Source organism: Dothidotthia symphoricarpi (genome assembly GCF_010015815.1).
Source record: "Dothidotthia symphoricarpi CBS 119687 unplaced genomic scaffold P153scaffold_20, whole genome shotgun sequence".
Lineage (NCBI taxonomy): Eukaryota > Fungi > Ascomycota > Dothideomycetes > Pleosporales > Dothidotthiaceae > Dothidotthia > Dothidotthia symphoricarpi.
Window position 1 is genome coordinate 71,736 of NW_022985027.1, and position 21,365 is coordinate 93,100.

The window sequence follows — 21,365 nt, forward strand, 5'->3', positions numbered from 1 at the left end:
ATCGAAGCTGATTCATATCCCACAAGACCTGCCCCAGAATACCCCAAGACACCAGTTCTCTCACACCCCCAACCCAAAATCCCAAACCTGCACCTTCCTCTCCCCAAACGCCCCACCCTGCCTAACAAACAAGCTCAACACGCCATACCCCCCCAGCCTCTCCACATCCACAAGCGGCTCACCGGCCATATTCCCAATCTCGCCCAACTTCACCCAATCCGCATACCCCGCTCCCGCCGTAGCGCCCCAAATCCCCACCGTCGCCCTCGCCACATCGGGCAGGATGGCCATTATATTTTCGCCTATGGCGGCGATCTTCCCGCGATACGAGAGGTACGGCGGTGAGGATAGGCCTGGTGCGACGATCGCGGTTTTAGTGAACTGCCCGGTGGGCGTGCGCAGGTAGTGGTAGAACGTTGCCGTGCCTGTTGAGTTGTCGCGCATGAGTGCGTGGAAGCGGCCGTGTTTATCCGCACACTGCGCTTCTTGGTTGATGATCTGGCTGTTCTGCGGGATTGCGAAGACCTTTATGCCAGGGGTATCGGGTGTAATGGGCAGCGCGACGGGGGTGCGATTCGTGTCTTTCCAGCTCACGCCCGCGTCCTCCGAGAGCGCGAAGTAGAAGTCGTGGTTCGTTACTGGGTCGGGGGTTTCGCGGACAGTCCAGGAGGTGAAGAGGGTGTTGTTTGCGTGGGTGAGGCCGTTGATGTAGGCGTTGTTGTCGGTGCCTTGGAGGTATTTTCCCACGTTGCGCCATTGCCCGGTCGTGCAGGAGTAGCGGTGGATATAGGAGTCGCCTGCGCCGGACTGGCCGGTGCGGAACTCCATTAGTAGGTCGCCGTTGGTGATGCGCTCGAAGCGCGGGTATGTTAGGGGTGTCCATGGGCCGGTGCTGCCGGGTAGCTCGTGGAGGACAGAGCTAAATGCGGTTGCGGACCAGGTTGGGGTTGTTGTTGTGGCAATGCCGGTGTTGCTTACGCGGTAGTTGATGGGTACGTCGTGGTGGTCGAAACTTAGGTGTATCTTGCCGTCGCCGCTGATTCCCATGCTGATGGTGTTGTGTTCATCGAGTGTGGTTTGCGTGTGGTTTGCGTGTAGTCCTCGAACGCGAAGAATTGCCAGTCAGTTAGTGAGGGCGAGATTTGGCGGCGGCCGAGGTTGACGTAGTGCTTGCCGTAGCCGGTGGAGGTGTTGTAGAAGGCGACATATTGGTGGTTGTTGAACGTGGTCAGGGCGTGTTGCTGGAAAGAGAGGCCATTGAGGTGGACAGAGCCTTCGACATCTGTGGAGATGTTCCAGTGGTTTGTTGAGGTTATGGAGAGGGCTGCTGAGAGGGAGGAGAGGGCTAGAATGGCTAGCAATTTAAAAAGATATCTCATCTTGAAGAAAAGAGAAAATATTCCTCTCAAGCCATGGACGCTGCATCGCTTTATACTTTGACAACTCGCATGTCTTCATATCGGTTGCCGATCCATGTGATGACATTCAGATTTACGGGTCAATTGCGCAGCGGATCAATTTCTACCAGAACGCAAATAATCTAGCATTTTCAGAATCAGCAAAAACCCATCAATTTAGATATTCTGTCGTGCGTGTGTCCAATAGCGACGTAGCCATCTTGTCACCGATCCATCATGGATAAATGTTCGCCGGGTTTCCGGAGGATTAATCTCGCGATGCGGAGAAGCTGGGGCTTATGTTCAGCCGATGCGATGATGATAGACTGAGGAGAGATAGAGCGTATCTGGCTGGACATGACAATGACGAGAGATCATGTTGTGTCGTCTCTTCCTTTTTCTTTAACATCGACAAGTTGAGAAACCTGGGAATGTTCAAATTGAAGGCCTGACGTCGTTGGCCTGCAAGCGAGGACGGCAAAGGCGTTTTGGTGGCTGACTAGCGGGGGTGGAGCTCTCCAACCTCAACATCACATGCTCCTTACCAATTCAAATTATCAGTCGTGTCGTGAGATACCACACCATGAGTATTTATAACGCTTTCCTCACATCCCAGATACGGCCGCCATTCACATGAAGATAACCCACACCCAAGCCCTCCAAATCAGGAAGGTGACCGCCAAGTAGGGCCCCTCAACTTGGCAACAACTGATCAGGCAAAGAATGGCGCGCCGGCACCGGGATTGGGTAGTTGGATATCGAATTTGAAAGAGCAATAAAAGGCCATGGCTTCCCCCAATTACAAGGTGGCGCGTTTCGCAATTGCAAAGAGATGGCAGCGTTTTCGGTACTGCTGTTTGCGGCAGCAGCTCTGGCGCAGACAGAATATGGCAACAATCATGTTACGGTGAATCTGGACGCGCAGATTGTCGAGCAGAACGCGTTTCCGGCTCCGAAAGTTACGCTTTATAGTCCTGCGTTTAGCGCGAATGCTTCTTTTGATCCTGGGTGGAGTCAGGGGACTGAGGGCGCGACTAGTCATGAGGAGTTGGGTATGGCAAGGCATTTCCTGAAGTTGCAAGTCCATCTGCTAAGGTCGTGATAGAGTTATTCCTGAGTGGTCTTGCAACGAAGAATCCGTCGTGGATGACATACAAGGTTGCCGACTTCCTCAGCGAAGAGGGCCATACGTTCCCTTATGTCTACCTATCCAGTTCATCAGTCGCTTCTGGCGCCCAAAACAACACGTCGAAATTAAGGGTATGGATCCAGGGAAGTGTGCATGGCAACGAACCCGCAGGGGATGAAGCGACTCTCGCGCTGCTGGGAGCCATGGACCAGGATCCAACGTGGGCTGCCGGATTCCTCGAGAAGATGGATATCGTCGTACTTCCACGGTACAACCCCGACGGAAACGCCTACTTCCAACGCACGCTGGCGACAAACTATGACCCGAATCGCGACCACACCAAGCTTGCGCGTCAACAAACACGCGACATCAAGAAGGGGTTTAGTAAATTCGCGCCACACATTGCCATCGACATGCACGAGTACACTGCAGGAACCCGCTACGCAGGCAACTACAGCAACGCAGCAGACGGCATGTTCAGCGCCGCAAAAGTAAGCACACAGTCAAGTAAACCCCATCCCCATCTCTAACCCCTCCCCCCAAGAACCTAAACATCCACGCCTCCATCCGCAACCTCTCCGAATCCCTCTTCGCCCCCGCAATCAACGCATCCCTCACCTCCAAATCCCTCCGCGGCGAACCCTACATAACAGCCGCGCACACAAACCCCCCCCGCCTAGAAGAAGCCGGCACCGACGCGAAAATCGGACGCAACGCCATGGGCCTAACACAGTGCATAACCTTCCTCTTCGAAACGCGCGGCATCGGAATCGCATCGCAGTCCTTCGCGCGCCGCACACAAGCCGGTCTACAAATGATGCTCGGGGTGTTGGAAACCGCGCGCGACGACGCAGAGACGGTGTACACGACTATCGAAAACGCTATTGCTGATGTCGTAGCTAGTAGGGAGGATATCATAGTAACGGATTACACGACGTGGGCGAATCGCACGTATACTATGGTCGACCGCCGCTCGGGCGTGGTCGTGCAAATCCCCGTCGAATTCGCGAGCACGACGCCTGCGTTTGCGAATCTGACCCGCTCGCGTCCCGCAGGCTACATCATCCCGCGCGCGTGGGCGGATCTGGCTGAGCGCCTCAAAGTATCTGGGCTGGAGGTCGAGACGATGCGCGATGTGTTCACCGGCCAAGTTGAAGCGTATAATATTACTTCCTCGAGTCTTGGTACAGCGTACTACGAAGGCGCGATTCTCAACACCGTGACGACGCAGATGCTGGTGCGGGATGTGATGCTCCCCGCGGGCAGCTTTTTTGTGAGTACGAGGCAGAAGAACGCGGGGCTGGCGTTTGTGGCGCTCGAGCCGGAGAATATCGATTCGTATGTGAGTTTTTCGATTGTGGCTGTTGAGGTTGGGGATGTGTATCCCGTGTTTCGCGTGATTTAGGCGTGGAGGATTGTTGTGTTGTGGGGTACGGCGGGTTTCGCGGAGAGTTGAAGTGTTGAGACGTTGCTGGATGCAAGGCAAAGATAATGAAGATGTAATTTGGTTGACGTACACGCTATGGGAGCTGGAGCTGTTTGATAATCGTAGATTTATAGACACTAGCGTGTTGGTGGTGGAGTACGGTAGAGGATCTTGTAATGCAGATTTTCCGGTCCTGTGATGCAGAACGAACATGAGATTATGTCGATTGTGTCTGGAGTAATATCATTGGAATGGGCACGCGAAACGCAACCCGTCCGCCAACTCCAACATACCTATCAACATAACCCTTCATCCCATCACACCAGCCCAACCCTCCAACTACAACCCCCTCGGCCTCTCCCACGCCTGCCCCCCATCCATCTCAATCCCCACGCCCATCGCCCCCCTCTCCCCCAACTTCTCACTAACAAACCCATCAATCTCCGGCGGCGGACTCCTCACCTCCTTCCCAACCACGCCCACGGGCCCATCCCCCCAAACCAAATACTGCGCCGCAAGCCCCAAATCACAGCACGCCTGGAAGATACCACACGCCTTGAACGCCCACGGCACCTCGCCGCTACTGCTCGCGAAGAAGAACCACATCTTGAACGAGTCGCCGACGACCCAGTTCGCGATCACGCTGGGACGGAAGCCCTTGCATCCCCTGCGCTGCCAGTTGGCGAGCAGCTGTGGAAGGGGCAGTGTGGCTTCGATGGCCAGGGCCACCATGCCGAGGAGGTTTGTGTATGGGATGAACATGCGGGTTGGCGAGAGCAGCATGTGTGCGAGTAGTAGGGCGATGCTGAAGTAGGTTATGAAGGACCAGTAGGGGCGCGGGTTGCGCCATTGCCAGAAGTCGTAGGGCCGGATGGAGGCGCTGTGCTGGAAGGGGAGGTGTGTCGGGGCCGGGCGGTGCGAGAGCGCGACGTGTAGGAGGAGGATGTGCACGGCTATTGTGAGGAGGGCTTGGATGAGCAGCGAGGTGCTGAAGTGCGCGCCGAACCAGTAGAAGACCCTGTTGTGGTGTGGATTAGACGGTGCTAAGTGAGGGGTGGGTGGAATGGGATGCGAGAGGCGTACTTGAGGATGCTGGCGACTAGCATGATGAGCGGAATGTCGAGCGAGAAGCCGGCTGAGCTGCGCGTCCGGTGGATGGCGTAGATCTGGTCCGCATAGCTGGTAACTGGGCTCGTTGCGATGCTGGTGTTGTGTTAGTGAAGCCCCATTATAGAACAGAGAGGGGGGGGTGTAAAACGCACAAGACAGGCGCAATGTTCTTAATAATCGCGTTCAGGAAGCCCATGTCGACCCAGACGACGCAGATGTCGATAGCGCTGCAATGGACGATGGGATGGGGAAAGGAGACGTCGATTCATCCGACGATCATCCCCGAGCTTCTGCATTAGCGCCCGCATAGGGCTGATAACACGAAGTACGGTAAACCTTATCTTATCGCTACCATCCAATCCATCTTGACCCACCACCACCCACCACCATCTACCTTTCCTCCCAACCCATGGACCTCTCCTCCCTCTACACACACCAGCACCAAACCCCCAATTCTATGCCCTACAAAAAAATAACCCCCAAACACCCACCACCAATGTCCCACACAGCATTCTTCTACGGCACCCTAATGGCCCCTCCCGTCCTCCACCGCGTAATATGGGGCTCCCCCACCCCGCCAACACCCGTCCACGCCTCCCTCCTCTCATCCCGCCCCGCAATCCTGCAAGCGCACCAGCGCAGAAAAGTCGCCCGCGCAGACTACCCGGCCGTCCTCCCCAGCCCGTCGTCCTGCGTGCGCGGCACCCTAGTCTCAGGGCTAACGGACGGGGATATCTGGCGTCTGGATGTGTTCGAGGGGAGTGAGTATGCAAGGCGGGGCGTGAAGGTGCGTGTACTAAACGCAGATGGTGGGGAAGAGGGGGAAGAAGTCGATGCGGAGTGCTATATCTGGATTGCTGGGGCGCGCAGGCTGGATCCTGAAGAGTGGGATTTCGACGAGTTTGTGCGGGAGAAGATGGGGCGGTGGGTTGGGGATGAGGGGGCGCAGGCGGATGAGGGGTTTCGAGGTACGGATTGCGATTCTTTGTGGGGCTTGTGTTGGCTGAGTGTGGTGAGGGAGATGTGGCTGATTTGCGGGCAGATGTTGATGATGCGGTGGCGGCTGCGGGGGGGGATCCGACGGGTGGGCGGGGCGCGGGTGGGGATATTACTAGGGCGTTAGAAAGAGAGGGGAGGACGGAGGAGAGGGTTTTGCAGAGTGCGGTGTAGGAGGTGCATGTCACCGCTTTCCAGTTCAGGTGAAGGGAATCAAAGTGTGCCTGATCATCGGCCAACGCATCGTTTAAACAACCACGTCTGGCCAGCTATATCACACAAAGCACGTTTTCATCGCATCTCGGTCCTAAACCAAAGTCGATACGTTCGGATCCGACACCAACACGAAGTCATCTTACCCACCTCCCGCATACTCCCCACCAACAACCCCCCTCAACACCCCCCTCATCCCCCTCAAAACCCTCCTCCCCTCCTCCCCCCCCAAATAAACACCCCACATCCACGCCCTCGCTCCCTCTCCCTCCACCCCCACCACCTCCCCCACAAGCGCATAATCAGAAGCCACCACCCACCCATAATCCGCATCAAGCTCGCGGTACTCTTTCTCCAACATGCTGATGCTTTCTAGCATGTGTTTTGCGAGGTTGCGCTGCGGGGTGGAAATTGGTGTGGTGGGGTGGAGGGATGCTTGGAGGGCTGTTATAGTGGTTGTTAGGTGGGTGCACAGGGCGGAGAGGTGGAGGTGGGTTGTTAGGAAGAGGTGGAAATCTGTAGGGGGTTCTGTGGGGGTAGATGGGGGAGGGGAAGGCATTTTGTGGTATGTATTTGTAGTGTGGAAATGTAGGCATGGATTGGGTTGGTTTTTGGGAGTGGGAGGAGTTATGGTGCTCTGTCTGTTGAGTAAGTTGGGGAGTAGGTTAGTGGCTGAGATGTTGTGTTCGCTAGTATTCTAGAGTGTCTTTGTGAATTGATCTTTTGGGGATGTAAACGTGTGACAATTTCTGGATGTGACGGTGTGAGTGAAGCAGAGAGCGGATATTTTCCCAGCTCATCACAACCGCAACCCTCGCCACTGACCTCTCGATCCATGGATTTCGCTCCGACACCAGCTATCAATGGAAGTTTCCATATTTAAAAAGTTTCGCGAAACCTTTTCACCCTTCACACTTATCCACATTTTTTAACAAAACCACAACCTGACCCCAAACGTCCTTTGACAACAAAATTTGAACTAAATTACTCAACATTTCACACGAACAACAAACACAAAACCTCGAACTCCCAAACTATCCAACCACCAAACACGATGACCTCCCCCCACGCAACCCCCCGTACCTCCCTCCTCGCCACAACCTTCTCCCAACTCCTCCCCACACAACACTCCAAAATCACCACCCGCTGGCGCAAAATCGCCCTTCTCCACGCCCAGACAAAACTCGATCATCGCGCAGAAACTATCAACGCGCTGAACGCAGAGCTCGACATGCTGGAGGGGGATATACGGGAGTATAGGGAGGTTGTGAGGGGGATTGATGTCAGGGATGTGGCGGGATTGTATGTTGTTGCGGGGATGGGGAGGGAGAGTGCGGCGAGGGTTGCGGGGGAGGATTTGGAGGGTTTCGAGGGGGGGTTAAAAGAGTTGGAGGAGGGGATTGCGTCGATAAGGGGAGAGGTTGGGGGGGAGTAGAGATGGGAGGAGGACTTTGTTTAGTAGTGGTGTTATACGGGATCTTTGCTTCCTACCTAAACCTGTAAATTTATTCGCTCTCTGAACTATCAACTCTTGATGTTCAGTGATGTTGAGTGCATTGAATCTTACGCTGTAACTTTTACTAACCTATGTGATACGGCTCCATGCGTCAATACTGTGTTATTGATGAAAGGAGTGTACTGGTGTGCTTATCTCGTCGATGTGACAAAGAAGTCATTCACTGTGGATATGAATTGACCTCCTCTTCCACTAACAAGTCTTTTGAATTGGAGCAGATTTTTTAAGTCTTAGGTAAGGTGTCCAGCTTGACTTCAGCATCTGACCATGAACACTGATAGCGCAAGTTACTCGTCAGACCAGGGCAATAACATGAGAAACTTATTCGTGAACCTATATAGCCATGCGGAGTGCGTGCTAGCAACCGTTCACGCACTACGGTCCCTGGATGAGAGGTTTTCAACAACGGCCCATGGCGAAGACAAACACGACTATGCTGAGGCGATACAGTTTCAGGTCGGGGTGCTCGAAGAATGTCTGTGCAGTATGAGCACCGATGTTGAGGGAGTGACGGACGAACAAGTGCGAGATTGGATAGATGGCGTTGAGAGTGATGATGGACGACGGGAAAGGGAGGAATTAGTGGAGACGTTGATGGAGAAATTGGGGGTTGTGGAGGAAGAGATAACTAGGATCGAATATGCTCTTGTAAGACGGTACGATTAAGAGAAAGATCGAGATCGGATGTTTGTACTACGAGATCTGGTACGCCTTCACTCCGTCATTCAAGCTGCGAATTGCTGAAAGTGGAGCCTTTTGCAATTTCCAGACTGTGATCTTCAACTTGAATACCTTGCAGCCACCTTATCCAGTCCTTTTCTAGGTGAAGCCGCAACTCCACTCGACCGATTCGGGTGACGGTGTGGTAGCTGGAATATTACTCGCCTCTCTAAACTCGACAATCTTCCGGTGACCCTCCTCTTCCTTTATCACACCGAACGCCGCATTAGTGAAGTATAGATCCCGCTGTAAAAGCTTGTGGAAGCCACCAGCCCAACCAATCATGTAAACAAAGCCACCTCTGTCGCCATTCGCGTTGGGCACAGCCATGGTGTTGATAAAGCCGTGCCTGAAGGGTGCAAAACTCCTGGCAAGCGAGGCATTGGCATTGTGGTAGAATCGCAGTGAGCCCTCGAAGTCATAGCGTGTGTCGTTGAACGTGAAGAGGACATCCTTGGAGAAGGTCTGGGCATGCACCTTTGGCCAGTCGCCGTTGTCTGGAAATGGGTAGAAACCTTGCAGTACGATTGATTAGCGTCCAGGTTCGCAGGTCCAGTCATGGTGACGCATACCATTGAGCTGACATTCCAGCCAGCTGGAAAGTTGTATGCTGGCGTTGACGTTGGGAGAGTCGGCCAACGTGCAGGGATCAATTGTGGTGTTGTCGGACATGCCACGGGCATCTATTTCGACCATGTCTGGCAACGGATCTCCGAATGCGGTGGCTATAGTTGCGAAACCATACGCTGTGAACAACCCAATCAGTTGCAATCGTATGATATGTTCATACTATCCTACCGAGAAGTGCAAAGGCGCGCACTATGGATGCCATCGTGGTGAGTATTAAAATACGTCGTAATTGTTTCAACAATAATCGCAATTCTAGTTTGAAGATTTTAAAGAGTCTTAAGATCAGGTAATCGAGAAAAATTCAGGCGGTTGTCGAAAGGTGGAACTCGCTGACTTTAGTACATTTTTTAGTTGTCCGCAAACAGTCGAATACATTAGGAATACAGGCACTTGTATCTGCACTGACGTGGTCTGACAATTGAAACCTGAATTTCAAAACACTCGTTGTTGATAATTGGTCCATTGAGTACAAAAGCAGTAAATGGCAGGGGTATAGATCTACAAGTAAGCTCATGCGGCTTACGCTGGAGTCATTCGGCACCCCTGATGTTTGTAGCTACGAGTCTGACATGCTCACTGTTCGGAGATTTGGTTGATGTAAAATATAGCTGTAAGGCTGGTCGCACAGACAATTCATGTACATGATAAAAGCTGCCCAGAACAGACTACGAGAGAGGAAAAATATGGGCGTGGAGGCTTCATGGGTTGCAGACAAGGTTCACACTGGAGAGTGCCACTGTTTCATCAGCCTTCCACATGACAACTGAGATGTTATTGGAAGAAACCAAGGACATTTTGAAGTTTCAATTACGAAAATTGGCACATGCTTATACCAGATCTTGCTTCGATACCCTGGCCGATGGACATTTAACTATCTATCGTGTCAAATTGTAAGAATTCACGACCAGTGCGCGTGCAAGACCTTACATCTTACTAATATATCCAGTTGCAATCTGTGTCTGTCTAGACGACTCAGTCCGCTGGCTGGAAATCTTCAATTCTCGTGGGCGGAATTCTGATCCTACAATCAAGTATGAGTATACATCTCATCACGTACAGACTCCTGCACAACTTCTCAAGTCTCAGGCTTGATCTCTTGACTCTCGTCGAAGGTGATAGCATATGTTCCAAACTACTGCCCTTCTTTTTGCTCTTCGCAAGAGTCACATGATATCTCGTTCAACAAAACACGAATCAGCTAATCCGTAGAGCTGTAGATACATTTCTCTGCGCTCCCTACACGTATATATACCTGCTCTTCTTACAGTTACAAGAAAGCAGTGATTCAGAACAATGAACCAACTATATCTAGCTCTATTATCCTCCACAGTAAGTAATATCAGTGGTACGTTGAAGATATTGCGATCAAGGGAGTGGCTTACTTCGACAGAGGAGAGACCATGAGGTTGTTGACTTGCAAAGTGAACGCCGACTGGGTCTCGCCTGATGTTACTGGATTTAGGTAGAGTGCGACGCGCACAATGATCCTAGTGTACTCATGTAAGCTAGACTGGCAAGAAGAAGTAACACATTACATGGGCAATTGCATTATGCACGAGGCAGTTCAGCAAGAGTTGAAGTTGAGTGAAGAACTTATGTACAATGAGCTCATACTAGCTTCCCCTTTCACAAAGATATTAAACCCCAGCACCAACAGTAAGGTGTGAGTTCATAGCTGGGGTAGATAATCCTCCGAAGGAAATACACCCCACTACCTGACGTAGTATCATCGATCCGAGTCATGGAATGGATTGGTAGTTGCCTGTATCCGTTCTCTCGCCAGGCCTTCGGCTCGAGCTTTCAAAAAACGTGGAGGGAGAAAGGAGGGAGCCTTCTCCCGTCTTGGGGTAACACTTGGTCATTTTCGGAGTTTGGATATGTATGGGGGCTGCGAGGCAGGGAACTCAGGACTCGTTCGGATACTACAAGAACAACAAACTGGTAGGCGTATACCATTGGTCTTCAAAACGTCCAAAACTCACAATTATTTTACATGTAGTCGTCAAGCTGTTGCAAAATCTCAGTGCATTCAATATAGACACGTTACTGTAGGAATCTCACGGAACGCCTTTCAGCAAGCGGTCTAGGAAACTCACCCCATTCGCTATAAGTCTTACTTGCGATACCGTCAACTTTATTCCATCAGATTCTGACACAACCAGGTCTGTATTCTGACGGGTACGCTGTCCGGAGTTCTTCTTTCGTTTCCCGGGTTGACATAGTATGCCAGCTCCAGTCGAACGGCGACAGACAGTCACCCAGTTGGCGATAGAAAAACACCTTAACGACATATCTCTTCCTTTCATTTTGCCAGGATATGTTGATGATATAGTCTGTTAGACAGAAGGTGCAAAATCCGAATGCCTGATCGCAAGGTAGGAATAGGCTCGGTGTAGTCTCATCCTTAGTTAACTCGAGAAGCTGTACGGGAAAGCAACCAGGTCGCCTTTCTGCTAAGGTAAGATGTGCACAAACTGAAGGTCCGATGTAGTTGATGTGGCTTCTAAGCAATGCTGAGTCACCTCGTGAATGGAACGTGGAATTGATTGATAACATCAGAAGCTGGTCGTCGATGATGCGTACATGCTGGGACTCCGATTCTACAACTCCGTTTGGATAATGATACGAGTGGGCCCGCATCTCGAGTTTGTGAGGAGGCGGGCCATGTGTGGATCCGTAGAGATGTAGGTTCATAACCAAGCGCGCATAGTAGGATTGCTGTGGTAGTTTGTGTACAGGCGGTTATTCTAGCTTTACTTGCACGGCATACGCTCTAGGTACCATGGAGTTATGGATCTGCTCCAACGTCTGCGCCAGCGGTGTAGCTTCACGCAGCGATGGCAGGAATAGAGAGTGAGCACGTCTTTCTCCAGCAACAGCAACAGCTCTTCCTTCTCTGCCATGTTCAGGATCAGATGTGCGGGCAAGCAAACTCTGTGGAGAGCTCGACAGGTCAAGGCGAGGGATGTGATAGAGGAATTGTTAAGGTGTGAAGTGATCATCGAGATGATCTCTGTTGGAAAAGCGAACGCACTCAAGCCTGAAGAAGTATACAGCGGTCAAACGAGTGTTTTCAGGCGTTGGGAAACCCACTGGATGGCACCAGCGACCACCATGGCTGAATTTATAAGGTAGGGGGGTCGAGAGTACAAGGAAGCACGCAGGAGCTACATCGATACGGTCATCGCGATGGATAGGACGGTAGCACAGGACGTACGAACAAAAATGAAGTAGCATTTGTATAAAGGATATCGCACTGTTCGGTCAGGGTGGAGTAGAAGTCTGTGGCTTTGGCAACAACTGTTTGGTCGGGAACGCTGATGCAGGGTCATGTTACTTTCCGGGTTGACTGGGTTCAGTGGATGACTCTGCTGTGCGAGCAGCAGCCAGGAAACTTTATATCAATGTGTATAGTTTCTCATAGTTGTGTCAATTATAACACAAAACCGCGTCTGGAGGACCTCCGTTAGGTAGTATCATTGCTAGATTGTGTTTAGAATATGATAATTCACAAAGGCATACCTTCCACATACGACCATAGGACGTTGAAAACAAGGCTTCCCGTTCGCTCAGCCCTATTTAAGCAACGTACCGGCGGACTAGTAGTTAGGTGGGTGACCACTAGCGAATCCCCGCTGTTGTATGTAATCATTTTCGTCTTTTTGTTGGCTCTGCCTTGCCCGTTGCAGAACCATTGACCTCGGGAGTTGCCGAGCGCTTCTCCAAGAAGAAAGAGCCTTGCGAGGATGACTAACTATCAATGGAGTAGCTGTGGACGCCACCTTTTTGCCAACAGGCGCACGGTCGCCACCTTTTGTACCGTCTCTAACGTGTGTCATTCGCCAGGGCACCTGCACGTTGGCGGACAAGGGTATCTGCAACAAACGTCCTTGTAGATCTCAAGGCTTGACCGTAGCTGGCTAGGCAGATCATGGCTACATCCGCAGTTGGTTGGATGCGCATCTGTTAATCGTGCGTCGTTTCAGGACGGATTTGGGTACTTGGTTTGATCTGACATATTTCTTGTGTATATACATCGTTGTTCAAAACCCTGTTCACATCGTGACCTCGTCCAGAAAGCAGCCAGAATATCTTGAAGTGACCCATTCTATTATCTCTCTGTCATGGCAAGCGAGTAATTACTACTCCCATATCCAGGACATTTTCAACACCGTCGCGCGTTTTTGGGACAATGTATGGCCAGTGCACCCTTCGTGGTTTAGCGTAAGTGAGCCCTAAGATGGCTGCGCACCGAGGCCCACGGCCAGGAAGTGGTACCAGTAAACTCATTTGTATGCGGAATTGATCTGCGCTGGCGAGGCATCCCTGCTGCGATAGTCTTCGATTGTTAAATGCTCTGCCTTCCCATAATCCAACTCCAGTCTCAAAAATTACGGAGGCTTCCTCGCTTGCTAATTGCATGCTCATATTCGTCTTATTTTCCTTTGAATTTCAACAAGGTTTCAAACATACCTGTGCTACGCTTCCATCAAAAACTTGCAATGCCACCTACGCACGATGGCTCCTTCAGCAGCAAAACATGGGACTCGAGCACTACCCTTGAGTTCATAACGCTCATGCTTGCTATACCAGGTACTCTCGTTGCACTGGTAACATTATGGATAGTGTTGTCTCAAAACTTTCGAGGTGAGTCGTGTGTCATTTTCATGTCGAGTTCTGGACACGCGCGATCCGGGTAGTTGCGCGGTAGCTTCCCACTAGCGTCAACTCCGGAGCCACCTGCTCACATCCTATCAACAGAACGCGTCCATTACCTTGCACTCACAACCTTCCCATACCAACAGCCACTCATTCGCAGAAGGGGCACAGACCGCAGCGATACTGAATTCTACGATGGATTCCAGGAACGCTATCGTGAGCTGCACGGCGAGGTGTCGTCAGAACGAGAACAATGGGCGGAAGAGATGACGGACCTTTCTAGCAGACGTTAACTTAACTGGCGCGTTGTCATTCACAAAAGCCTTTCACGCATCGCATTCTGGATACCTTCTACCTCACTGCTATATTAAGGCGATGCGCACCGGCTAGACCTGAGAGATTCTCTGTTCACGACATCTTCGATGGAGACGTTTTCTGGAGGCTACAGCCATGATTCCTGTTGATGACATTTTGATCCAGGGCCACGGCATCAAGTGCGACGAATCTTCTGCTACCGGCGAATCTAATCTACCTAAGAAGATGCCAGGAGCAGACGACGCTGTCTACCTCCATCGCAGGTTTCTCTTTGCCGCGCACATACTCGCCCTCGGGACCATCTCATCAACTACTCAGTCCTGCTACGCCGTCACGCATGTCTCTTTCACAATCTTTTGATTTCATTTGTATCGTCTTGTCTCATCTTATAGCGAGCGAGGAGTTCATCGGCGCAAACTGTTCGCGAGTTCATACCATACGCATACATATCAAATCGTATAGAGCGATCCAGACCCTATGTCTCGTCGAGAAAATACTACTGTGGTACCCCCCCGAAGTATAAGCCATTCGCCTCATGTGGATACTTTTCAAAACGCCCACGGATTGGTCAAGATGTCTGTGAAGTAGCAATTCTGACGAATGAGAGACTAGCACCTAAAGTGGGTAATGGCTTATACTTCGGGGGGGTACCACAGTACAGTTACACACACAAATCACAGATCGCACATCATCTCAGGCTCATACAATAGTAGGAAGTAACTGATGTAGTAACATAGCACAGGTGTTGTAACCCACTACCAACTACACCAGCCACGCTATTCACTCCTTTGACTCCCTCGACTTCTTCAACTCTTCCAATCCCTTCCACACCTCGACACCCTCCTCTCACAACCTCCTACCAAGCACTCGCAGCACCGAACCCCTACCTCCCTCTCAACTAGTACCCCACGGTCTACACACACCACGACAACCGTCTATAACCCCAGCACAACACCCTCATCACTTCCCGCCGCCGCCGCCACCACCACCACCATATTCTCTAGATTGACAACCAGCTGATCAATCACTACGTAGCTCTGTATTCTCCACGCCGTGTTCTGTTTGGGAAGAACACGTCGTACGTTTGGGTAAAGAGAGAGCGATTGATAAACCACGTCTAGGAAATAGGTGTATAGAATGGGTAGGGTGTATGGGGATCTTTAGATGCTGGTCATATGTACACGATTGGTAGGGTTGGTATGATATGGAATGCGAAGAACAATTGGTGAGAGTCGAGGAAGACAGGTGCGGTACAACGCGATGAGACGAGATGAGAAGAGTCAGGAAACGCGCATTGGCACAGCACGAGAAAAGACAAACACCCAATAAGCTCATTACGCGATACCAAACAGCCGCCGCCGACTCTCAATCATTTCTATACAATTTACCCTCGCATCCCTTAGCCCATTACACCAAATCAAACCTAACACATACCCGTCAACACCGCCATGCCAGCGACATGATCCACGCCCGCGACCTCCTCATCCTCGAGCAACTTATCAATCTTCTCCTTCTTCTTGATGCGCCAGAAAGTCTGCGCGCCCTCAACAAACCGCTTACTAATGCTCTCTACATCCTCAGTCGGACACGCCGCAAAGCACAGCCTAAAGCAGTTGAAGCTGTCCTTCTCCCTGATCTCCTTCGTAGCAGCGAACATCGCGCCGGGCGCAACGAGGCACAGATACGGTTTCTGCGTCCAAAACACCCACAGGGCCTGCGAGAGGCGGGGGGCAGGGACCTGTTTGGCGAGGGGGTGCGAGGTGAAGTCGAAGCGGACCCAGACGAACATGCCGCCGAGGGGGCGGACGAAAGAGTAGATTGGCTGTTTTTCGACGACGGCCCATTCATCTTCTCCGTCGAGGACGACGAGCGATTTCCTGCGTCCGGCTTTTACGAGGGATGTTCCGGCGTCGAGGGCGTTGCACATGGTCTGCATTCTGCGCTCGTAGTTGCCGCGCAGACCCTCGAGCCAGCGCACCCAGCCGTCGACTTTCCAGCCGCTGCCGTCTGAGGCGCCGCCGCGTCCGGGGTCGGCTCTGGACTGCGGACCCATGAGTAGTTCTGCAATCATGGTCTGCACGAAGCCGGATGGCTGCTGTGTGCTTGTTTCTGTGATGCGGAGGATGCGTTCCACGAGCGCGGGCTGCGCGGTGATCCAGCCGAGACGACATCCAGGGGCGACAGTTTTGGAGAAGGTGTCGAGACGGACGACGCGGCCTTGGTAGTCGATGCTCAAATAACTCGGAATCAAACTATCGAGGAATTCGAAGCCAGAGGTTTTGTTGACGCGGGGGGCAACGCTACTGGGCGATGACGATGGATATTGCAGGTACCAGTATGGGTCGTCTTCGATGATCACGACGTCGTATTCCACACAGAGGGCGTAGATTTCTATGCGACGCGCGACGGATAGCGTGCCGGATGTGGGGTTTTGGCCGATGGTTACAGTGTACATGAGATGTGGACGACGACCTAGTGAAAAGTCCCAGTTCTCCAACACGTCCTGGAGACCGCCTGGCCCCTTGGCTAGCATACCCTCGTCATCGATGGCAACGGCGGCGATGTTGAAGCCGCGTGGTGTGGCGGTCTGTATGGCGTTCATGTAGGCATACTGCTCACACAGCAGGCCTGGTCTCTCACTGACAGGGTCATGCTCGGCTGACCATTCATTGCTGAGCGCCTGGAGGGTCTTGGAGAAGCCATCCGTTGAGCCAACCGTCAAGATGATTTCTGGTCCCTCCTTGTATGGGACGAAAGGATGGAGGTTCTCCCTTGTGAATTGACGAATGAAGTAGTAAAGCGATGTGTAACCTTGTGCCGTTCCGTACTGTAGCCCAGACTTGAGGTCGATCATGTGAAGGGGATCTGGGGTCTTGGAGTCGTGCGGGACCACGAGACGCGACGAGGGTGGGTCATGGTGCTTGTGTTTGGAGATGGTGGTCTTCGCGAGCTGGGAAGTCGGAGGATCATCGGCAGGCGGATCGACGGGCTTGTTGGGTGTGGGCTTCCACCGTTCTGGATTCGCAACCTTTGCTTCGAGGGTGTCGTATGGAAAGTAGTGGTCGTTGGGCAGGCCTGGCACATGTCAGCGTTGAGTCTGACAGTCGCAGATGGATTATTTTGCTACAACCTACCTCCAGCTAATTGCGCAATGCCTGGGATCTGGAAATACTTGTAGAACTTCTTGACACTCGACGCTTCGCGTGCCTTTGCACTACGTGACAGATAGTGGGTGAGATCTACTGGGTCAGGGAAGCTGCCTGGGTCTGTCGTGTAAGACGCCATCGTCTAGTCAAACGTCACGCGATAGACCAACGTCCAACTCAATTACTGGCTACAAATAGGTAATTGCACAGAATCAACACAGTGCAGGAATTGCGAGTGGAGGAATTGTGAAGCAGAGGTCAAGTCCGCGGGAGTGGTATCGATACAGTGCTGATTAGCAATCCTCGGTCTGACATCACGAACAACGATCTGACAGCATACATTTTCACTAGACCACAACGAGCCACAACTCGTACCCCAGCTTCTGCAGGTACAATCTCTCTCCACCACCTCGTAATTGTTTAGAATCACCACAAACCCGAGCCTGCTTGTCCCAGCACGCACCCGGCGAGATGTACCGGCGGATCTCTTAGCGCGTCGATCGGCATCGTGGTGACGACCTGGTTGGTCCCGCAGCGCCATGATGCAGGTCCCGGAGCTTACCAAAAACTTACCAGAGCTCTTTCATCAACTGCATTTCTAGCTTCTGGTCTGTCTCCATCTCTTCCGACTTGGGACGACGTTGTTCATCTCTAGTTCTCATTCTTTATTACGATCTTATCAACACGCGCCGTGACATCATTCATAGGCCAGCCGTCAGCCTACCTTTACCAACATTGCACCACGAAGTCGCCTCCCTTCCAGACATGACTCCTGGAAACGAGAGCCACCTTCAGCGTGCTCCTCCGCAAAGATATCACGACGATGACGACAATAGCATCTACGACGGCCACGACGGTGTGCTGATCGCCCGTTCCGAAGCTTCCGACCAGGAGCAGTACCCAACATACTATGCCAGCAAATACATACCGTCGCGGCTGCAGCGCACATGGGACAACGTCGTCGTGTGGGTGAAAGGACCACAGCCACCGCGACAATGGAAGATTCGCCCGTTTTTGCCCAGGATACAATCTGCGCCCATACGCTTCTTGGATACCTATTTCCCCAAGAAGAAGCACAAAGTGCTGCTGCTGATCTTCTTTTACGGCTGCTGGCTGCTGAGTTTTGGGTTGGTGTTACACCGCAGTGCCTTCTCTGCGGATATACCGGGATATGGAAGCCCTGTGCGCATAACATGCGAGGACCGCTTCTGGAGCCCTGGAAATGGCTGCGGCCTTAATGGGGACCTTTGCCGCCCATTTCAAAACAGCACCATGCCCTTTCGCTGCCCGGCTAATTGCAAACGCGTTCAGCTCCTCAATCCCCATGCGGTGGGTGATCAGGTTGTGAACTACCGGCCGCTAGTCGTGGGAGGCCCAACAGACGAGGATGAAACACTCGAGAACACATACTACCGTGCCGATTCCTTCATCTGCGGTGCAGCCATCCATGCTGGCTTCATCAACGACGCGTCAGGCGGCTGTGGCGTGGTCTCTCAAGTCGGCGAGAAACCATACTATCCTAGCGTCAACAGAAGGCACATCACGAGTATCGGCTTCGATTCGTATTTCCCTAAGTCGTTCGCCTTCCTGCCCGGCACAGCTTCCAAATGCCGCGACCTACGATGGCCTTTGCTTGGCGTCTCTCTAACCTTCACTATTCTACTCTCCCTATTCACTACCTCGCCAGCGGTCTTCTTCCCTTCAGCATTCTTGGGCATATTCTTCCACGTCGGCCTCGCCTCCGACCCGCCGAACCTCACGGACTACTACTCCATCATTAGCATCGCACTGGGCCGCCTCCTCCCAGCCAGCTTCTGCATGTACGTCGTGTACAAGTTCGCGGTGTACCCCCAACACAAAGGCCTCGAAGCACAGATTGAAAAGACAATCCTCTGGCTAGGCGGGTGTTGGATCGGCGCACTAAACAACTACACCTTCGACAAGATCCCGATCGAGCGCCTCACACCTCACGACATCAAGACACAGCCCGGCGCCATCCCCGCCCTCATCATCGTCGTGCTAACCCTCTTCTTCATCGCGCTGGGCCAATCATGGGCGCTCCGCATCGAGGGCCGCCTCCCCCGCTACCTAGCCGTCTACGGCATCTTCGTCACCTGCCTCCTCGCCCTCGTCGCCATCCCCAAAATGAACGTTCGCATTCACCACTACATCCTCGGTCTGCTCCTCGTCCCTGGTACCGCCATGCAGAACCGCCCCAGCCTGCTCTTCCAGGGCATCCTCATCGGCCTGTTCATCAACGGCATCGCCCGCTGGGGTTTCAGCTCCATCCTGCAAACGCCTGGCGAGCTTCGTGGCGACGCCCCGGAGGGCTCCCTGTTGCCGAGTATTCTCGCCCCGATCATCCACAACGCCAGCAGCATTACGTTTGAGTGGGCCAAGCCGTTTCCTAGCGTGTACGACGGCCTGAGTATCCTGGTCAATGATGTCGAGCGCTTTCATGCGTTTGAGGATCGCATGCAGGCGAGCTGGTCGTGGAAGAGACATCTGGAGGGCGTGGATGAGTATTTTCGCTTTGCGTATTTGAGGGGTGCTGAGAGGGGGGATTATACGAAGGCAGGAGTTTGGACGGGGGAGGGCGGGTGGAGGGAGATGGAGGGGGGGCCTTCGTGAGGGGGTTACGCCTTCACTGCCTTTAGTACTGATGGGTGTGAGGTAGAAGGCGTCTTGCGCTTTGCGTTTCGACTTGGAGTGGTGGGGGGATAGAAGTCTCTAGTGATATAGCTAGACTCTGCTCTAGTTCTTTCTTCTGCGTATTCCCACTCGCTTACTCACTCACTCACCTCGGTATTCTAACATTAAACAAATGTACCGTTTTCATCGCACCCAAAAAGCTGAAATGTTACTTGTGGCTTCCACATGTCTATCTATCTATCAACCAATCAATCAATCATCCAATCACAGGATATGCTCGATGTGGTTCCCAACCCCAGGGGCACTCACTGCTAGTCTACTATCGCCACTCCCAGGTAGTTTTCTAGTACCCAGGCACATGGTAAATGTAACTCTGAGGAGACATGCTAGTCTTCGTCTACAATCTCCAAGACCTGCTTGAATGTGGTGGATGGTATGAGGTTGAGGTGGCATGGTTTCTTGGAAGTTGGAGATGATTACGTTTCCACTAGACTAGGCCTGTGTTGATTCCCCAGGCATATGAGTGAGAGAGAGACAGAGAGAGAGAAGAACATCACAGTTTCCACCCCCGTTTCCTCGCCAGCGCAGTCTCCTGCCGCACCGCCAAATCCGCAATAATCTCCTCGCTCCCCCCGCCAACAACCTATCACTCCAAAATCAGCAAACACACTCCCACACAAAACAAACAAGCTAAAAAAACATACCATCATACGCAGATCCCGACTCATCTGCTCGACCACCGCCCCCGGCCCTCCCCGCTGATACCCCGCGCCCCCAAAAATCTGCTGCGCCTCGCGGTTCGCCATCTCCAAGATGCGCCCACCATGCACCTTGCACAGCGCGATCTGGCCCGCGATGTCCGGATCCTGCCAGCCCAGCCGACTCTGCTGGATATGGTACGCGAGCTGCTCCAGCCACGCCCAATGGGACTCTACATACCGGCCCATAGTAGCGAACTTATGCGCGATGATCTGGTTAGCGACGAGGGGCTTGCCGAAGGTGTAGCGTCTTGTGGCGTAGTCCCACGACTGGGAGAGGCAGGTGCGTGCTTTGCGGTTGCAGCTTACGGCCATGATGAAGCGCTCTTTGTTGAAGTTTGCCATGATGATGCGGAAGCCTGTGTTTTCTGCGCCGAGGCGGTTGGCGACGGGGACGTGCACGTTGTCGAGGGAGACGAGGGAGGCGCCGCCGGCTTTTTGGCCGCTGTTGGGGATGCGCCGGTGTGTGAGGCCTGGTGTGTTCGTGGGGATGACGAGGACGGAGAGGCCTGTTGCGCCGGGCCCGCCGGTGCGTACCGCGGTTGTCATGTGTGTGGCCCAGGGCATGCCGGTGATCCATTTTTTGTAGCCGTTTACGATGTAGAAGGTTCCGTCTGGGGATTTCTCGGCCGTTGTCTCGATGTTGGCGACGTCGGACTTGCGGCGTGTTGGGTCAGCTCTGCTTACGTGGAAGGGCG

General features: G+C 52.7%; 9 protein-coding genes across 9 annotated transcripts; 5 read left to right on the plus strand and 4 right to left on the minus strand.

Annotated features, from left to right (window-relative positions):
- Positions 1 to 60: 60 nt before the first annotated feature.
- P153DRAFT_409895 (uncharacterized protein) lies at positions 61 to 1,356 on the minus strand (the record flags this gene model as incomplete). Its single annotated transcript, XM_033672076.1, has 1 exon — positions 61 to 1,356. Exon 1 carries the CDS (start codon positions 1,045 to 1,047, stop codon positions 61 to 63), a length of 987 nt encoding a protein of 328 aa, XP_033519658.1. The 5' UTR covers positions 1,048 to 1,356.
- Positions 1,357 to 1,927: 571 nt separating this feature from the next.
- P153DRAFT_369956 (Zn-dependent exopeptidase) lies at positions 1,928 to 4,144 on the plus strand. Its single transcript, XM_033668904.1, has 3 exons — positions 1,928 to 2,449; positions 2,503 to 3,017; positions 3,071 to 4,144. The coding sequence occupies exons 1-3, from the start codon at positions 2,230 to 2,232 to the stop codon at positions 3,929 to 3,931; spliced, it is 1,596 nt and encodes a 531-aa protein (XP_033519659.1). The 5' UTR covers positions 1,928 to 2,229; the 3' UTR covers positions 3,932 to 4,144.
- Positions 4,145 to 4,291: 147 nt separating this feature from the next.
- On the minus strand, positions 4,292 to 5,306 carry P153DRAFT_434367 (uncharacterized protein; the record flags this gene model as incomplete). Its single annotated transcript, XM_033673076.1, has 3 exons — positions 5,215 to 5,306; positions 5,036 to 5,155; positions 4,292 to 4,970 (listed from the first exon to the last, which is right to left on the minus strand). The coding sequence occupies exons 1-3, from the start codon at positions 5,256 to 5,258 to the stop codon at positions 4,292 to 4,294; spliced, it is 843 nt and encodes a 280-aa protein (XP_033519660.1). The 5' UTR covers positions 5,259 to 5,306.
- Positions 5,307 to 5,558: 252 nt separating this feature from the next.
- On the plus strand, positions 5,559 to 6,032 carry P153DRAFT_253656 (uncharacterized protein; the record flags this gene model as incomplete). Its single annotated transcript, XM_033662747.1, has 1 exon — positions 5,559 to 6,032. A coding segment is annotated over one exon (474 nt), but the record flags the coding sequence as incomplete, so codon positions are not given.
- A 1,272-nt stretch (positions 6,033 to 7,304) lies between these two features.
- On the plus strand, positions 7,305 to 8,453 carry P153DRAFT_299655 (uncharacterized protein; the record flags this gene model as incomplete). The annotated part of the gene is made up of 2 exons (XM_033664290.1): positions 7,305 to 7,691; positions 8,046 to 8,453. Coding segments are annotated over 2 exons (795 nt in total), but the record flags the coding sequence as incomplete, so codon positions are not given.
- Positions 8,454 to 8,606: 153 nt separating this feature from the next.
- On the minus strand, positions 8,607 to 9,339 carry P153DRAFT_389431 (uncharacterized protein; the record flags this gene model as incomplete). Its single annotated transcript, XM_033670844.1, has 3 exons — positions 8,607 to 9,022; positions 9,080 to 9,253; positions 9,306 to 9,339. The coding sequence occupies 3 exons, from the start codon at positions 9,337 to 9,339 to the stop codon at positions 8,607 to 8,609; spliced, it is 624 nt and encodes a 207-aa protein (XP_033519663.1).
- A 4,300-nt stretch (positions 9,340 to 13,639) lies between these two features.
- On the plus strand, positions 13,640 to 14,089 carry P153DRAFT_389432 (uncharacterized protein; the record flags this gene model as incomplete). The annotated part of the gene is made up of 2 exons (XM_033670845.1): positions 13,640 to 13,784; positions 13,899 to 14,089. 2 exons carry the CDS (start codon positions 13,640 to 13,642, stop codon positions 14,087 to 14,089), a joined length of 336 nt encoding a protein of 111 aa, XP_033519664.1.
- Positions 14,090 to 15,203: 1,114 nt separating this feature from the next.
- P153DRAFT_324409 (aromatic amino acid aminotransferas-like protein) lies at positions 15,204 to 17,532 on the minus strand. The gene is made up of 2 exons (XM_033665242.1): positions 17,246 to 17,532; positions 15,204 to 17,186 (listed from the first exon to the last, which is right to left on the minus strand). The coding sequence occupies exons 1-2, from the start codon at positions 17,394 to 17,396 to the stop codon at positions 15,535 to 15,537; spliced, it is 1,803 nt and encodes a 600-aa protein (XP_033519665.1). The 5' UTR covers positions 17,397 to 17,532; the 3' UTR covers positions 15,204 to 15,534.
- A 90-nt stretch (positions 17,533 to 17,622) lies between these two features.
- On the plus strand, positions 17,623 to 19,888 carry P153DRAFT_425720 (uncharacterized protein; the record flags this gene model as incomplete). Its single annotated transcript, XM_033672560.1, has 1 exon — positions 17,623 to 19,888. Exon 1 carries the CDS (start codon positions 18,023 to 18,025, stop codon positions 19,886 to 19,888), a length of 1,866 nt encoding a protein of 621 aa, XP_033519666.1. The 5' UTR covers positions 17,623 to 18,022.
- Between the last annotated feature and the right edge of the window lie 1,477 nt (positions 19,889 to 21,365).

What these genes read in the sequence shown, in the direction of transcription:
- P153DRAFT_369956 (XM_033668904.1), top strand. Translation starts at nt 2,230, where the DNA reads ATGGCAGCGTTTTCGGTACTGCTGTTTGCGGCAGCAGCTCTGGCGCAG. An exon ending in GACTAGTCATGAGGAGTTGG is followed by an intron (nt 2,450 to 2,502) that starts GTATGGCAAGGC and finishes AGGTCGTGATAG; the next exon opens with AGTTATTCCTGAGTGGTCTT. An exon ending in GCATGTTCAGCGCCGCAAAA is followed by an intron (nt 3,018 to 3,070) that starts GTAAGCACACAG and finishes CCTCCCCCCAAG; the next exon opens with AACCTAAACATCCACGCCTC.
- P153DRAFT_324409 (XM_033665242.1), bottom strand. Translation starts at nt 17,396, where the DNA reads ATGGCGTCTTACACGACAGACCCAGGCAGCTTCCCTGACCCAGTAGAT. An exon ending in CATTGCGCAATTAGCTGGAG is followed by an intron (nt 17,187 to 17,245) that starts GTAGGTTGTAGC and finishes GACATGTGCCAG; the next exon opens with GCCTGCCCAACGACCACTAC.